Source organism: Centroberyx gerrardi, chromosome 7 (assembly GCF_048128805.1).
Source record: "Centroberyx gerrardi isolate f3 chromosome 7, fCenGer3.hap1.cur.20231027, whole genome shotgun sequence".
Taxonomy (NCBI): domain Eukaryota; kingdom Metazoa; phylum Chordata; class Actinopteri; order Beryciformes; family Berycidae; genus Centroberyx; species Centroberyx gerrardi.
The window spans coordinates 20,860,708-20,879,005 of NC_136003.1; the positions used below are offsets into that span (position 1 = coordinate 20,860,708).

At 45.4% G+C, this 18,298-nt stretch overlaps 1 protein-coding gene across 5 annotated transcripts in view; it reads left to right on the forward strand.

Moving 5' to 3' along the window:
* Positions 1-18,298, forward strand: part of dnm2a (dynamin 2a) — a 32,632-nt gene that overhangs the window by 12,934 nt on the left and 1,400 nt on the right. The window contains exons 10-21 of one of the 5 annotated variants that reach the window (XM_078284588.1): positions 1,255-1,393; positions 2,698-2,784; positions 3,453-3,523; positions 4,933-4,984; positions 6,121-6,132; positions 8,688-8,798; positions 10,767-10,876; positions 11,053-11,164; positions 11,938-12,102; positions 13,486-13,709; positions 14,165-14,425; positions 14,807-17,577. In XM_078284588.1, coding sequence (XP_078140714.1) covers positions 1,255-1,393; positions 2,698-2,784; positions 3,453-3,523; positions 4,933-4,984; positions 6,121-6,132; positions 8,688-8,798; positions 10,767-10,876; positions 11,053-11,164; positions 11,938-12,102; positions 13,486-13,709; positions 14,165-14,425; positions 14,807-14,879 — 1,417 coding nt within the window. In that variant the 3' untranslated portion in view covers positions 14,880-17,577. Of the gene's footprint in view, positions 1-444; positions 584-1,254; positions 1,394-2,697; positions 2,785-3,452; positions 3,524-4,932; positions 4,985-6,120; positions 6,133-8,687; positions 8,799-10,766; positions 10,877-11,052; positions 11,165-11,937; positions 12,103-13,485; positions 13,710-14,164; positions 14,426-14,806; positions 17,578-18,298 lie in introns of those variants that run through there. The other 4 variants (XM_078284585.1, XM_078284589.1, XM_078284587.1 and 1 more) reach the window with 4 other exon arrangements.

The window sequence follows — 18,298 nt, forward strand, 5'->3', positions numbered from 1 at the left end:
ATCTCCTCTCTGCAACACCACCCACTCTTCCCTTTCTTTCTCTGTCTGCTGATGCACACAATGAATTATGATCTGGTTTTGTGTTACATGTACCTTTCTGCACTCTATTTCTTTCCGTCTACGTGATTGTCATGTATTCCTCTCTGATGGTCTCCTGTCTGTCATATCTCATTTGTGGTTGTCCACCTAATTGTGTTTACACCTGGCCTTCTTTGACACTTTATCTTTCTGCCCCCGGTTATGGCTGCCAGTCTGTTTATTTTCATTGTCTGTCTCTTTGTCAATAACCTCGGATCTCTCTGCACAATAACCTGTTTTGTCTGTCTGTCTTTTTGTCTGTCTGCCCATCTGTCCATCCATGTATATCTGTTTGTCTGTTTGCCTACGTGTCTGTTAACCATCGTCTGTCTGCCGCTGTGCCTCTGTCTCTCTGTGCGTCCTCAGAACGGGCCTGTTCACTCCAGACCTGGCGTTTGAGGCCATCGTGAAAAAGCAGATCGTTAAGCTGAAAACGCCCTGTCTCAAATGTATCGATCTGGTCATTCAGGAGCTCATCAACACAGTCAGGCAGTGCACCAACAAGGTACTGCAGGTGTCCAGCATCTCCCGACCCAGCCGGGGCACAGGGCGGGGGCACCTGTGGGTGGGGCGGAGGGTACACCGGCACAGAACTCCTGGCAGCGGCTTCCTAGAACATCTTGAATAGTTGAGCGAACGCGTTTTGCCAGAGAAAATGTGTTCTGTGCGGTTTGCCCTCACCTCAGCCCAGCCCAGCGAGCCCTGTGTGCAGGCAGCGCTGTCGTGTTGTGGAGTGTTGTGGCGGGTGTAGTGTTGGCGTGGAGATGAGATGTTTCTGGGATTAACATGTCTCTGAGCATCTCTGGTCTCACCTGGACAAGCTGCAGGTCTCACAGCTCAATACACATAGCAAGGAAAACATGGGTTGGTCTTAAGTAGTTATTTAGGTTTGAGTTGGACTCCATAAGCCCATCTCTGCCCTACTGACCTAGTTTAAGAGGAACCAGCTAGCCGATGAAGAGGATGTGAAAAACCTGCGGCTTGTCCTTCTCCACTGCTTGATTTTTCTGTCAACAACTAGAAATGACTAACTGAACAAAGACCTTTTCTTTTTATTTCTTCTCTTTCTCTTTCCTGTCTCTCCCTTCCCTCCCTCTTTTCTCTTTTTATTTTCTGTCTATCCCTTTCTCTCTCTACCACCACAACAAAACGCAATCTGGCCCCATGCCCCTTCAGAACGGGGCTCTTCACCCCCGACCTGGCCTTCGAGGCGATAGTCAAAAAGCAGATCCTCAAACTGAAAGAGCCCAGCCTCAAATGTGTGGACCTAGTGGTGTCCGAGCTCACCGCACTCGTCATGAAGTGTGCCGTCAAGGTAACCAGGGACACACCTGCAGGGAGGACGGGATGACAAGAAGAGGGAATCCTCTTCTCTGTGAATGCCCATCCCTGTCAACCCAATAAGACGGGTCACCCTAATGAAATCAACCCCACACCCACCTTCGTCCCAACGCCATCCGTGCTCACTGCTTGGATTGTGTGTAACCCCCCCCCCTCCCCATATCCCTACTCCCTTCCCTTTTGTGGAAGTCTCCATCCCCTTCCGATCACACATTGACTTGCAAATCACATCTGAAATTTTAAGCATATCTTAAAATTTCCACCTGTCTGCTCCCTTGTGCCCCAGTTTGATTTCAGCACATTAAAGTGAATTTTCTTTTTTTTTTTTCATTTTGATTTTTTTCCCCACCTCCACATCGCTCCCTCCCTCTCTCCCTGCCCAAAAACCCAGGCCTAGTCAGTCTATCAGTCTGGGCACAGCAGAGTCCAGCTACACTCCCACACTGACCCACATGGCAGATTGACATTCTGCTATCTGCTTAACCGGATGGAAAGGGAGTGATGTGAGGGGGAGACAATACAAATAGCTCGTGGCTCTCTGGGCCCAGCTTGAATGGAGCGTTTCCATAGCAACGGTGCTCCACTGCCATCTTGTGGACAGAGGAAGGTGCTGCACACCGTGAAATGATTCAGCACACACCGTCACACCAGCCCTCCACCACACCTTCCACCCCATCTCTCTGATATTACCTCAGCTGATGAAACTCTCTCACCTCATTCTGTCATTTTCCCTTCTCAGCCAGTCCTCACTAATCTGAAATGCTATCAAAGCCCTACCATCAGCTAGAGATGACTGTTACAAGTGTTTTGACATGTCTTTATGGCCTCAATTCTCCACACTGGTCTGTTCTTTTTAAGAAATAAACAGTTTTTTCTTTTGATATATTTTGAAGTTGCCAAACTGTTAAGGCAAAGGCATCCTCACAGCATTGCTCAAATGATTCCTTATCCATTGAGTCATCCCTGGCTGATAGTAAATGCCTTAGCACCGCATAGAACAGACATTCCTCCTATATGCATACTCCAGTATTTAAAGTGTGTGTGTGTGTGCGTGCGTGCGTATGTGTGTTGGTTTGCCATTGTTTGGATACGCGTGACACTGAAATATCTGTTGACTGTCTCTTTCCCAATCCTCTGTTCTCTATTTATTCTCACTTTCTCACTTCCCTCCTGTCTCTCTATGATACGCATTGGTAAGTCTTACTAGGTTCATGCTTATATGTTAGTGTGTGTGTGTCTCCAGTCAGTGCTGCAGTTGTGTGTTGTGTTGCCTTTCAGCTCGGCTCTTACCCCAGACTGAGAGAGGAGACTGAGAGGATTGTCACCACCTACGTCAGAGAGAGAGAAGGCAAGACCAAGGACCAGGTGAGCTCACTGAAAATGTCATGTTGATTACAAATAACGGTGGCTCTTGACCACACTGCTGTGAGTTTGGGGTGAGCTCAGGTCAGCCTTCTAATGTGAGAAAGTACAGTTAAGCAAAACATATTAAATTAACTTTATTAAAATGTAACCAAAGTGGCTTAGAATCACAAATTTCTGATGCACGTATTGTCTAGTATTTTTTTGCAGTTGGTCATCTCTGCATGATCATACTAGGATTCACCCAATATGGGTTTTTGAAGGCTGATACTGATATTTTTGGATTAAAGCTGCCGATATTTTGTGTCCATATTCAGTATATTTAAATTAAGATATTTTCATGCTCAAAAATGTTCAAGTGTTCAGTGTTTTCCCCCAGAATTTTGTTCTTGTCAGAGTGGAAAAGCCTCAAAAACAACATTTTGACCATAATGACACATTGAAATTCCCCATTAAAAGCCATACTAATTACATTCTTAGGTTGGTTAGCAGGGTGAGGCAGCTTTCATTGCCGGTTTTACAGACTGCCACCCCTGAAGCTTTTGAGTAAAGTAATATCCTCACTTCAGAACCAATAACTTGCACTTTAAATTCTCCTTTGTGCCTTCTCGAAGTGGTGTGTTAATTGAGATCTCCTCCGTCCTAATCATGATTTTCTGCCTCTAATCAAGGTTCTGCTGCTGATTGACATTGAGCTGTCCTACATCAACACCAACCACGAGGACTTCATAGGCTTTGCTAAGTATGTGTCCTTCCCTCTCCCCCTGTTACCCCCACCTTTCCCAGCCCACCTTACAGCTCGCAGCCCATGACCCCGGTCTCAGCATAGGTGTTGTGCTCCCAATTAAGTCCATGCTGCCTGTTGTCTGAGGTGCACTTGTAAGTCCTTAGACTGCAATCTACCCATTAGAGAGGAGCGAAAACCCTATAACCCTGTACCTCTCACCCTTCATTCGACCAGCAGGCCCACTCTTCCCCCGCTGCCATTTCAGGAACCCTCACTCTGATTCACCAATAGTGAAGTAGCGGTGATTTAAAGTGTGTCGCTTATAATTGACCACACGCTGTAAGCAGCAGTGTGATGTAGCACGCCAATTAGTGAGTACCTCCCTGTGGGGGGGAGGTGGGTGCCAGAAGAGTCAAGGTCAGTCTAGCTGTCTGCCTCTTCTCCCCGCATGCAGCTGCCCCCCCCCCCCCCCCCCCCCCACACACACACACACACACACACACACACCTAACAAACTCAATCAGGCATGCTTGATTGCTCGACGGATACGCTCCCTGTCTGCTGATGGCTGTTTGATTGTGAGGAGCGGTTAATATACCAGGGGACAGAGTTGAACTGCATTGACTCAGAGCTGCTGTTGTGCGCTGGAATCTCGTTTGCACGCTGCCAAGCACTCAGCGGTTGGTGTGGGATGTCTATGTGGGGCTTACTGTGCGTGGCTCACTTCACATAGTCTCTAGTGTAGCAATTATAGCAGGACTTGTAGCATGTAGTTGAGTGGAGCTCCCCTCCCCCTGTTTTGAGTCATGCCATTGACTGAGTAACAAAGCAAGGCCCTCGTGTGTGTGTGTGTGAAAGGGGGGGGGGGGAGGTTTCTATCTCGCATCCGCATGGTGAGTGGATTGCCGTAGTGTGTCAGAGATCAGCTAGGGATGTTTAACGGTTCTCGTGACGTCACTTTCAGTCTTGACTACAGAAGGCTGGATGATGGTAGCCCCCCTGGGTACGGCAACAACAGGTGGGCTGTCAAAGCACACAGGGCTCTGTGTGTGTGTGTGTGTGTGTGTATGTGTGTGAGTGAGAGTTTCACCCCCCTTCTACTGCCCAATTCCCTCTACACCCCACTTTCACCTTCTTTGTGTGTAATAGTATAATAATAAAAAAACAGGTTGTTATTATAATCATTATTATAATGGTTATAATAATAACCTTTTTTAGCACTTATCTAAAAACAGTTTACTAAGTGCTTCACATAGAATCAGAAGAAATAGCACAGCATATGGAACATATGGGAAATAAACTATTATTGGAACAGATGTGGCACATAAATGTTTCATGATCATTTTAAACAACAAGTCAACAACGATTTGATGCGGTATTGTCAATATTTTTTCTCTTTTCTCTGCATCCTCCTCTCATGACAGTGCCCAGCAGAGGAACACAGCTGCAAATAAGAAGAGGGCCATTCCCAACCAGGTATATTTTATCAGTCTGCCCCCTTAAACTCCTCACCCTTAAACTGCCATAGCCCTGCCCTTCTCACCAATCCCCAAATTTAATCTCCCTCGACTGATGTCTCCCATTAGCAGCCTATTAATTAACCATGTGAATATCCTTGATTCCAGCGTTGATCTGGCCTAGTGCCATTAATCTATCTTGACCTACCTAACCGTTAATGATACTCCCATGTAGATCCCTTAAGTACTGACAGTACCCAGTCCTAGCCTTTGCTAATCCAGATCTTGAATTGGCTGATTTTGTCTACCGTGTTGTAAAGCTGGTACCTCTCCTTTCATGTGTTATCCAGACTGTTAGATGAAGATTGTTGAAATTCCATGTGTGTTCATAAGATCCTGATACAGTATTAACATGCTGCTGATCAGCATTTGAGATTGCAGTTTCAGTGAGGGGAGAGTTGCCTTAGTGAACTTGAGAGGACCCCGCCTCCCCGCTTTACTGCACTTGGAAATGAGCGTTTGTTTCCATTGCTATCATTAATTGCTATTTGCACGCTCTGTAATACAACCCAGGCATGATATCCTACAGCAAAGCAACAATTATTATTATGTTGTTTGTTTTGTTGTCTTCCCATTAACTCACAAGCATCTTTTGTATTGAAATTCAGAATGTGCATGGACGCCGCAACTGTCAGTTGAGCAACGAATATGACATAACCAAATTGTGGTATTCTTGAAGTAATTCTAATTGCATGTAACTCTCTTGCTCTCTCCCTCTCTCTCTTTCTTTCTCTATCTCTCTTTCTCTCCCTCTATCTCTCTCTCTCTCTCTCTTGCCCTCTCTTCATCTGTCTTTCTCTGGCTGTCTCATGGATTCTTTCCTCATGTTTCTTCCTGGTTTTGCTCCCTTCAAACCTATCATTCCTACCATTCCACCCCCTTTCTTCAACCTCTTTCTTCTCCTTCCATCCCCCCCCACCTCTTTCTTCCCTCTATCGCCCCCACCTCTACACCATTCCAACCCTTCCCTCCTCCTACCTCTCATCTATCCTCCATCTTTGCTTGCTTGCTTCCTCCCTTCTTTTGGCTATGATTTTATCCCCTGCCATCCTTTGCCTTAACCCCCCCCCCCTCCTCCCCTTCCTATTACTGCAGGGTGAGATTCTGGTAAGTACCCCACAGATTTAAACCACACCCTGCCAGGGGTCAGCGGGGGTAGCCCATGCAGGAGAACTGAAGCCATCACACACAGGTCTACTAGCAATAATGTTAGGGTGGGAGACAGAGAGAGACCGCAGGGAGCTATCAGGATTAACAGGTGACTCCCGCAAATACAGGAGCTGATGTTTCTCCCATAATGAGTTGTTCTCCCCCTCTGCAGCTTGTCGGACTGGGAGAGGGCCAGGAGGAGAAGGTAGAGTCTCCAGACTCACGATCAAATTTAGATCAATAAACGATCCTAGCATCGGCACACGGTTACCAGTAATCGGTAAACCCTAACCCTATCAGTAACATGTAGCGGGTTTGCTCAGTAATTCTTGGTTTAATTTTAACAAGACAGTAATTGTCTTAATTTTACACATCTGGTTCACTACTAACTGTTTAATTTGTCTCTGCAAAATTTTTTTAAAACCAGACTTGAATTCCTCTGCCTCCACAAAAAGGTTGTTTTGTGGCACTTTGTAATGCTGTGCGTTCTCTATGAAAGACTATAGAGAGGAAGGGGACATCTCCTTCCGCCAGTGACCGTGGCCGGCATCAGTTCTCTTGTCCTTGGGTTCTTACCTCTGCTGCTGCCTCAGGCACGGTGACCCAACAGTTTGCAACAGGGGGAGGGGATGGGGAGCCATCAGATCAACTACACACAACAAACAGACCTTTTTGATTCTTTGAAAATTCCTTCTACAGATTCCCCGTTGATTTCCAATGAAATAAATTTTTTGTAATCTTATTAATGCATGTCAACATAATTGCTTACTTACAATATGTTCCTATCTTAACTATCTTCACTTTGTTACAAACAAACTCACTAAGTCTCTATTGGTTTTTCAAGTGTTTGCCATCCAGATTTCTGTATTCAGAGCTGATCAGAACTGTCTATTATTTAAAACAGCCACCTGATGTGGCAGTGGGATGTTTATTAATTGATTGAATCAAAATTCCTAATTGACATCTCTTAATTGATATAGCTTAATAACTATCAAGAAGAAAAACGCATTTTTGATTGATTGTTTTGGTTCTAATCAGTTGAATTTGTGAGTATTGAATTCTTGGAGTTTATTTATCAAAGACCTATTCTGACATCTTTTATTAACTCCTTGCATGACTTATATTTGCTGAACTGAGAGAAATGGATTGAATTTTTTATGACAGTTATCTACCACTGACTCAAGTAGTGCAGAAACAAAAGCATCTCATCTGTCACCGCACACTCCCATCTCAGGTTTTCCTCTTCTATAGTCTCAGCTTGGTCGTAACATTTCCAACTGACTTTAATACAGGGGATTTTAAACTTTTCCTAGTTTCTGAGGGGTTTGAGGCATTTCCTCGCCAAGGCAAACTACCAATTTAGCTCCAATGTTCTTGCCTCCTCTCCCTTGTTTATGTTGGCACTTTTGAACTAATGAGTCTTTTTTTCCCCATAACTCACTCCAGTCCTCTGCTGGATGGAGAGGGAGTGCAGGAGAGGTTTAAAACAGGTTTTGAACTGGACATGAGTACTTGGCTTATTCGGCTTAACACAAGAGCATCCTTTTCATTGATCGATACCTTTCCCCATGGTGCTTTTAGCCATGCACGGGAGTCTATGTGGCAAAATGGAGAGACATTACAGCTAAGAGCGCCACTCTCCTCCAAAATGCTCCAAAATGAGAGAGAGCCTGTCAACTCCTGCCTCTCATCTAATGATTTTCCTCCCTCTCCATCTCTCCTCTCCACGTTTTCACGTAACCGTTTAGATTTCTATCCCTCCGTGAACTCAGGTTCAGTGTACCAGTCTCTATGTATGTTTACGCTCTTTTTCTCCCATTCTGTTCTCCTCCTTTACCCTGTCCTTTTGCACTCTCCCTCTCTCTTTTACTTAGCCAGGTATCTATCCCTCCGCCCTGCACTCGAGTGTGTATCTGAGTCCAGTTAACCCCACGAACCCTCCTCCATTTTAACCGGCAGTGTATAGGCTAGCTTTTACTGACCTGCTGACCCTAACATACCACCGCCGACCCTTCCTCTTTGACCCTGTGTTGTGGCTAGCATGGTCTGGACACCATCTGGTCCTGCTTGTGGTTTTAAGAATTTCTTTCCTGTTGAGTGAAAAAGAACAAGGACTACATACCTCCTCAGTATTCTCAGCTAATTCTCCCCCTGGAGTGATGCTTTTGTTTACATATTGACACATTACACACAATATGTATTACTATCATATATTCTGTTTTCACAATACATCTCTAGTTTCATGTTTCATTCACGCTTCTGTTTTGTAGTGGATATTTAGGTGCTGTTAGACCCAAAATAGTATGTTTTAATATTGTTCAGACAGGAGACGACCAAGTAAGCAGGTAAGGTTTTATTAGGTAGTAGTCACATCGCAGGATGAATAGCGCAACACTTCATGGAGCCCTCACGTCACCAGTACCGTGAGCCTGAATGATAAAGCTGTTTTCCTCCACCCTCCCGGCACCCCTCTCCCCCAACCACCCTTCTCTGTCTCCCCTCTCTCTATACAGGTGATCCGCAAAGGCTGGCTCACCATCAACATCAGCATCATGAAGGGAGGCTCCAAGGAGTACTGGTTTGTCCTGACTGCCGAGTCCCTATCCTGGTACAAAGATGAGGAGGTGAGAGGAATAATAGACCATTTTACTGCACATACAGGCACACTGCTAGCTAGGATAAGATGACATTTCACCACACGGTGCGGACAGATGAGGTATTTCCCACTGTCGGGATAGACTATCATAGGTGATAATGAGGTTGAGATCCCGTGTCATCGCCCACGGTGGCCGGAGGTGCCATCCTCTCCGGAGGTGCACGAGTGACTCTGCGTGTGTGTGTGTCCCGGCCCAGCCTAACCAATGTGCAGACTACTGTTCAGCTGCAGCTTGATGAACAGGTAGTCTGAACACTGGGCAGGCGGGGGGGTGAGGAGGGGTGTGATGGGAGGAAGGGCCCCGAGGTCATTGTGGCTGCAGGTCGCTACCCTAGGGACAGTAGGACAGAGGGCAGAGAGAGTAAACACTCCCCTGATTAAACAACCTACCTGATTAAACAACCTTAAACAACATATGGAGAAGCCTAACATATCTGCACTGAAACACACTGCATTTTGTCTTTTTAAACATAGAAAGCTTATTTGAAATCAAACTTGATTTGAGAAGCCTAACTACTATAACATTTCTTTCGGCCAACAGATAAAACTAGACACGGTTTATACTGTATGCCCTCTCGCCTGCATAACTATCTGCGCAGTCAGCACAAAGCCAGCTGTACAGTTTATTCATATTATAGACCATTTCAATGGTTGTATTCAAGGAGTTGGAGAGCAGTATTCAGTTCAAGGCATTTTCTTTGTATTGTACAAATTGTATATATTCAAGTGGCTGGATGAATAAAGCTAATTTGATGTTGCGTAACTAAACACAGATGACAGATTGAGCTACACTGAGTATTTATTATTATTGCTTATAAATGCATAGAACACATGAATAAATAACTGTAACTGCTGTAACAGTAACTGCCTCACTTACCACTTAATGCGCCGAAAACATTGCGTTTCAACCTCCCAAGGCCTCAGTTGTATCCATTCTTCCAGCGAAACAAAAACACCCTTAAAATAAACCACTACAAACTGCTGCTAAAGATGAACTCCAACCTAGAGGCTTCGGTGCGCCCAAAAAACAACTGGAAACTGGATTTTTGTATCGGTCGCCTCTTGCGAAAAAGCGAAGAAAGAGGGAGAAAGAGTTTGTGAGAGAGAGCGAGGGAGGATGGTGGAGGCAAACTGACGTGGCAGGCGGGCTGAAATGTTCCAGCCGGGATCTGACTTTGGAATTTGCAGGAAATCGTACTGGGTTACGGGGGCCGGGAGGGTAGGGGGTGGGGGGGGTGTTTCTGTGTGTGTGTGTGTGTGTGTGGGCGCGTACACATGCGTGTGTTTGTCTACACAAGCCTGTATCTTTGAATGTTTGAGCAGTTGATAATGTTTGTGTGAGCGTATGTTTATGCACGCACCTAAAGCCCATGGTATGTGTTTGTTCAAGCGCATGTATGTTTGTCTGTCTTTACATATGTAATGAAGTATTTGGCCCTGTGTGTGTGTGTGTGTGTGTGTGTGTGTGTGTGGTGGGGGCTGGGGCCTGTGTGGAGCTGTGAGTGATGTAACTGTTGGGCCTGCGCTGCTCCCTGTGTTAGTGCAGACGTAAACGCTTCCAGATGTCTCTGCTCAACAGTGAAAGCTGGCACCCCATCCCCCAGCGCTCCTTCACGCTCCTCCTCTTCTCCTCTCCTCCTCTCCTCCTCCTCCTTCTCCTCTCCCTCATCCTCCATGTCTCCATCTCACCAGCCTGGTGGTCTTCCAGACAGAGGAAGTGCATTCCATCATGTCTGCTCATCAGTGGCTGCAGTCCTTCTCTATTTCCTTTGCCTTTACCATTTAAAAAAAATAAATAAATAAAATAAAAATATTCACGATTGACTGCTATGTGCTGCTGTAACTTGTTGTATCTTCAGCATGTTGAAGGTTTTCAGTGTTTCTGTTTTCGTTGTGTGCCTAAATACTCTTCCTCTGTATCTTTGGCTTCTGCTAGGAGAAAGAAAAGAAGTATATGCTGCCCCTTGATAACCTGAAGCTGAGAGATGTGGAGAAAGGCTTCATGTCCACAAAGCACATCTTCGCCATCTTCAACACTGAACAGAGGTCAGGGTTATATTTATGATGTTCACTCGCTGATTTGTTTGCGGACCTCTGAATCATATCTCTGGATGCACATGGACTTTGTGTGTGTGTGTGTTTGTGTGTGCTCACATGTCCTTGTTTGCTGGCCACACATTCATTTGTGTTTGTATATATATATATTTTTTTTTACTGTACAGGAACGTGTACAAAGACCTGCGCCAAATAGAGTTGGCCTGCGATTCTCAGGAGGATGTGGACAGCTGGAAAGCGTCCTTCCTCAGGGCCGGAGTTTATCCTGAGAAGGACCAGGTATGGGGGTGCGTGGGTGGGGCTTTCTATGTCTATGACAGCCAGAAAATAATTAAGCCTCTTTCACACATGAAACCAATAAATTAGCAGTTTTCATTTTTCCGGTAAAGGTAGTAGTTTCTGTTGTTCACACAAGACATGCCTTTCCGCTTTTTTAACGGAATGCTGCCATTCACACAACACTGAGAACACCGTTAAATTCCACTGCTTTCATTTTCCGGAAATGACGTTGTACATGGTGGGAGAAGACGCTAGACAAAATCTCTTCGTCCGCCCGGACTGTGAGGATCTCTCTCATTTCCACGTCTGTCCAATTCAAAATTTTTGTCAAAAAAAAATAAAAATATATATATATATATAGTTGTAGTGGTTTGTATTTCCCTCATACAGTTCGACAACAGAGCCTCCTGCGTGCGTCACAGCGTCCTAACATTGTGCTGCTCGTGCCGGTAATGTTATGGCATCGTTCACACATACGGTCGATACAGAGCTTTAACAGTAATGTTACAACTTCTTGAGAAGTGAAATTGGCGGAACTGATTTACCGGCATTTCGACACCGGCTCCTGTTCAGGCTGCATGTGTGAAAGGGGCGTATATGTTACATTACTCATTAGCAAGTGGACCACTGTATTTCCTTGTAGCTCCCTCTTTTGGGACATTATCCAATTTACTGCTTCTACAGAGAACAACCGTGAAGATATTTATGGTGCATTTAGTGTATTGTAAAGGTGACCACATTTATATATATGTTGTGTGTGATGACCTCCCCAGGTGGAGAGTGATGAGGCTGCCCCTGCAGACACATTCTCCATGGACCCTCAGCTGGAGCGGCAAGTGGAGACCATCCGCAACCTGGTGGACTCGTACATCGGCATCATCAACAAGTCCATCAGAGACCTCATGCCCAAGACCATCATGCACCTCATGATCAACAGTGTGAGTCCCAGCAGCCCGCAGCAGCAGGCTCCGGCCACTAACAGACAGGGTGTCTGCGTGTCTGGAAACTTAAAATGTCTTGAAATTGATCATCTAAACCTAAGTCCAAAGCCTTTAAAGTCCATCAGTAGTATTTAATACAACTTTTAAGTCTTACATTCAGTCTTAATAACGTTAAGGTTTCTTGGTACAGTGATCCAGGCGGACATTTTACTCCTCTCTACCTGGGTGCTGTCAAATTTCGTCTGTGTGTGTGGGCGGGGTGCATTATTGGAGTGAATTAAACTACGTTGACTTTCAAAACTCCACTTGTTAACACCAAAGTGCTGTGGTAGCACAGTGTTGGTGTAACTAAGAATCACTGAACAAAATATTTAACTCACGTGTTGACTTAGCCACTAGAGTTAGAAAATCACAGAGCTACTTCCTGGTATGTGAATGTCCGCAGGCTGCAGCGAGGACCCTGTCCCTGCTGTGACTTCTACTATACTGCCAGAGTACAAGCACACACTGTATTAAGTACTGTGCATTGCAAAAAGCCTTACACTTGAATGAAAGCGCACACACAGCCCAGCTCTTAGAGAGGTGCTCCTCCCAAACGCCTAATAAAACACATTGTTGTATAAGCAGTACTTCTATGTATGTAATATGCTATAAGATATGTTTGCTAACAGCTCAGTTGCTATCATTACCTAACAAACCAAGTAGCCGAACATTACTGTATTCTCCACAGAAGAGATTAAGGCATTTTATCAACTAGGGAGCCAGAGAGCTGATATCACTTTCAAATAAGCTACTAATTAATTATGTATATATGTCATTGCCACAAGTGAACAGAATCTCTAGTTGTTCATTTTCATGTTAATATCAGTGGCAAAATTGGTTCTGTATCTCATGCTAAGTGGCATTCAAACAACCTGAGAGAAATTCATTTATGTTGGGTGCTCTTAATATCCTATCCATTGCCATTTTTATTTTACCTTTTATATATGCTTGCTCTCTTCCAGCAATGCCCTTCTTCACATTCACACACATTCACACCGCACCTGCCCAGTACAACATCAGTCTTCTACTGTTGTCCACTGAGCACGTCCACTGTCGAGATTTTCTGATATTTTGTTGACTGGTCAAATATCTCCAGACAATCCATGAAGTATTTTTACTTTTGTGGTTTGCCAGTCCATTCCTCCATTTTAACCATTACTCATTTGCTTCCCTCAACCCCATTTTCCTAGCTCGACCTAGGATTTGAACTGGCAACCTTTTTGTTATGAGCTCACTTCACTAACCTCTAGGCTGCTGCTGCCCCAACTCTAAAGTTCTCAATGTTTGTCAATGTGAGTCAGAAGCGACTGTGTCTCAATAGCCTTGACTTCCATTCAGGCGAAGGACTTCATCCACTCGGAGCTGCTGGCCTACCTCTACTCCTCTGGGGACCAGAACAGCCTCATGGAGGAGTCGGCTGACCAGGCCCAGCGTAGAGACGAGATGCTGCGCATGTACCACGCCCTCAAAGAGGCGCTGCACATTATTGGTGACATCAGCACCACCACCATCTCCACCCCCGTGCCCCCACCCGTCAATGACAACTGGATCCAAGAGGCCAGGTGAGAGCAGAGGGTGACACCTGGAGATTGGGTTGGGCTGTGGGTGTAACAATAACGAGCTGGGACATATCTGGTGACGCACCCAATTGTGTACACAGAGCACCTTTTAGATGCTTGGCACCAGCAACAGCAAGAATGTAAATACAATCAAAATTCATCATCTGACCTTATGGCTCAGCCCGCCTCCCTGAAAAAACAAAACAAAACAAAACAAAAAACCCTAGAATTGCAGTTACAACACAACAGTCCATGTATCATGATATAAATAATGAAATAAGACATAAACAAGAACTGCAACACTTACTGGACCTAATCCTGGAAAAGGACCAGGAGCAAACCTGGGCCTCAGAGCTGAGATCGCCCCCAACCCCCCACATCTACAGGAGACACTGCATGGGATATTTTAGGTCGTCTATACTTACTGGACGATAATGTCAATTTTATTTCCCCCTTAGCCCAACCCCTCAGCGCAGGCCGGCCGCAGCAGCCGCTCCCCCCAGTCGTCCGCCTGCCGTTCGAGGCCCCACGCCGGGACCCCCCATCAACCCCTCCCCGGCCTTCGGGGCTCCGCTCAACCCTTCGCCCGCCTTCGGTGCGCCCCCCATCCCTTCTCGCCCAGGCCCGCCCATCAACGCCTTCAACAGCGGCCAGGACCCCTTCAGCGCGCCCCCACAGATCCCCTCCCGGCCGGCCCGCGTCCCGCCCGGCGTACCCAGGTAAGACCTCCTCCTGGGCTCCTCTAGGGAAAACGGAGCCTGTTCAGAACTTGATTAACAACGCCTTGTGTGTGTATTCTGTAATGTCTGAAACATTTCATCACCAGCATCTATTCACCATCTGTCTTTCAGTAGTCAACAGGCACGGCATCATTTCCCATTCTTATTCTAATTTCTCATTCTCACCATTTATCCCCTATCTGTATTTGATTATATTTCTTTCATTCATTCCTATCTGATTCTCTCTCTCTCTCTCTATCTCTATCTCTATCTCTTTCTCCATCTGTCTCACCTTCCCTCTCTTCTCTCTGTGGGGTTGTTTGGTTTCTCCCCTGTCTCTCTGTCTCACTCCTTGTTCTGTATCTTCTCTCCTCCTTGCAGCCGAAGACCCCCCGGCGCTCCTCCTCACCGGCCCACCATTATCCGCCCTGCTGAGCCCTCCCTGCTAGACTAGACCTGTGGCCAGGCCCACCTGTGTGTGTGTGTGCGTGTGTGCGTGTGTGTATCTGCACACTATAGGCCAGGAGCGGGGGGAGGCTAGAGAGGGGAGGGGCTGACTGATATCTGTGCACAGTGATACGCATCGTCCAGCCGTAGTAAAAAGTCTATCCAAGCAATGTTAATAAGCTGCTAATACCGTCGTTAGTCTCCTGCAGATGTGATCAGTGCACGTGCAAAAGAAAGGAAGCCTTTAACCACTTGAATATTACAATGAGGAGAGATTTGAATGCGACTGCTCTGGAAATTGTATAATACGTAATAAAATCCAGCTGATCCGTGGGGTGCATTCATCTTCGGCCAGCAGGAGGCGATGCATCAGGTGGCTCTCTGGAAGCAGTCGGGCAGTTCATGGCTCATACCTGCTCAGTTCAAGAGCTATTTTTTTAATGTAATAACTGACTTGTTTATTTCCTCTGACAAGGTGCCCGGCAGCAGCTTATTAAATAACTTATAAACTGTTACAGGCTGGCTTTCCTCTCCCCTCCCTCCGCCTTTTTAGATTGGCCCTGACGCCCAACTCTAGATCTCTGTGTAATATACACACTTAAACTATTGTTAATGTTTTTTCTGGGTTTCCATTTTCTAACTGATTTCATACTGAAAAACAATAGGATATTATCATTGTTGTTATTTTGGTGGTGTTGATGATTACTTTTTTTTTTGTGTTATTTTATTTGAGTGACTTTGTCCTTTTTAATGACCCTCATAAATGTAGCTTTAAAAATGAATTCCTAATCGCAGCGGAAAAAAAAAAAAAAAAAAGAAGCATAAAAAGACGAGCCGCGGGGCCGGGCTGCGCGAGACTGAGCAAGTAGCTTCAGCCTTCTCTGTGAATATCCTGCCACAGTGACAAGACTTCAGCTAGATTGACCACTTTAATCCAAGCACTTCTAACCATCTAGCCTTACAACAAGCCACTCACAATGGTGAGGTTTTAGTCCATTACCATAATACTATGCATAAAAACTATAGAGAGAGAGAGAGAGAGATAGAAGGCTGTCTGCACTTTGTGGGATGCTTTTTCTCCGCTAATTCTGAGTTGTGGAAGCCTAGAACATTAATCCCTTTAGTCTCAGTTGAACCCCAGTGAGGCCCTTTAGCCCTCTGCTAGACTTTGTTCATTCCTGGTTTAATTGATTCATATAGGACAGAGCACATAGTACAGTTTCCTCTCAAAGAGGACCAAGCAGGGTGAAGCGGTGGGGTGTGTAGAGGAGGAGGAGGAGGCTGTTTTTAGAGTATAAAGAAGGCATTAAGCACAGAGGGTTGGCACATCCCGGTCTGGGCTCAGCTGACAGAGACATTTATGGTCGCTATCGATTCTGCTGCCATCCATAGAATATCATTGTATATATAGCCAGCCGATACTGGGGAAGTAAATGCTGATATCTCATTTTATACCAGGGCCGATGGTAAAAGAGAAAAAAATAAGATGCTATTGATAATAATCAATGCCCAACATTTTTAAGTGTAGTCATCATACTAATGGAAGCACTAACACAGTCGTTGCATGGGATAGCCTTGGATGTAGGGGAAAAGAGATTGGTCATCTCCTGATGCATTATTTATAACCTGGGCATTTGTCGTTTTCCTTTGATGTTTTGATTGCAATTGTATCAGCTCTGTACAACTATATTCTATTCTACTCGACTCCCCAGTTTTTCTTGGGCCGTTATTGGGGTTGTATTACAGGGTTCAGCTGTCTAAACCTGTTGTATGTTGGGAGGGTACTTTGGGCCGGAGAGTGTCTCCGCAGCTGTGATTATTTGCTGATGAATATTGTTTGATTGCTCTAGGAGGGTATTTGGACTATTTTTTTTTTTTTTTTTTTTTTTTCTTTTTTGGAACGTTTGGGCAAGTAGAGGGGGGGAAAGGGCCAGGAGGTTGAGCGACAATGGACTACTTTGATGTTTTCTGTTTTTGATTTGATCAGTAGTGGTGGTGAGCGGGTGGTGGGAGTTGGAATTCTGTTGTGGTGTATGAAGGCACATCCTGTCTGAAGAGGCTGTCTAGACTGTCCTCTGTACTCAACACAGAGGATAGAAACTTAATACACATTTAGCCAATCTGGTGACAAAGCAACTGTTAGGAAGTCCCAAACCACAGACTCTCAAGGCAGAATGTGCTTTTCCTTCCCTTGCATTTCTCAGCAGGTCTGGCTTACAGTGACAGTGCCGGTGGGAGTCCTACAAGGTGCTTAGAAACTGGCCCAAAACCTCTTGATTACTTGACAAACCTTTACTTTAGATTTCTAGATATCCGCCATGAATCCCTGGCACAGAGACGTTATAGTCCCAGTGATACAATCACTCAACTCCTGATTGATATTCCCTTTTCATCAACATGCACCTGTCACTCAAGCCTGTCCCCTGAAAAGCCTAGACTGTTGTTGCCCTGTAATACGTGAGGTTGTGGCAGCGCTGCCTTTCTCCCTAATGGTTGCACCCCGCCTCCCTTCCTCTTTCCCTCCCCTGTCTGGATCTGGTGGGCGGGGTTGGGAACCAACATGCAAAAATCTCTTTTCTTTTGTTTCGCAAATCCTTGTCAAGTGCCTCTGTAGCAATTAATGGATTTGAATAAACAAAATGAACTGATTTAGAAAGGAGAGTCAATAAAGAGGTGTTGTGTACAATAAAGGGACTGGCTCTGGTGGTTGGTGTCTCCTTGTGTCCTGTGTGAGATCCACTCTCTCTTTCCTCTCTCTCTCAGTACATGTAGCCTTTCCCCGGTCTTCTTCTCCTCCCTCGCCTCTATCTCCCCCAACTCGTCCGATACAGACTGACATAAACCTGCAGATGTTCCTATGGCAACTCTCCGCCGGCAGGCTGCCTGCTTCAGAGAGACAAGCCATTAAGGCATTACAGAAAGAACGGTCTCTGCTCTTTACTCTCAGCCCATGCATTTTCACACTGAATGCAAGGTGCAGTAGAACATGAAAATCAATACCATGTCATAGTAATAGCAGTAGCTTTTTCATGTTGCTCTCCATTTACGTGTTCATGTATTGATTCAATCAAACCGTATTTCAAAGTTTACCCACACTTCATGGAAGCGCCTGGCTGGATATGTCAAAGCATTTACACGCATTTGCTTTGTTCTCTGCATCTTTCTGCACTGAAATTGCATCACATTCCACCCAGTGCAAAATCTAGTCTAAGGTTATGAAAAGTCTCATTCTCTTTGAGCTATTGCATTACTTTCTTGATCCTAATCACAACAGGACTGGAAGTTTATAAGCGTCTTCTCTAGTTAATACATCCTTCATATGATGCTTGTCTGTGACACTAACGAGCGGAGGATCAACTGGCCTCTGAAGAATAGAGAACACCCCCAGTACAGATACCTCTAACTCTTGCGATGACTGGAGCCTGC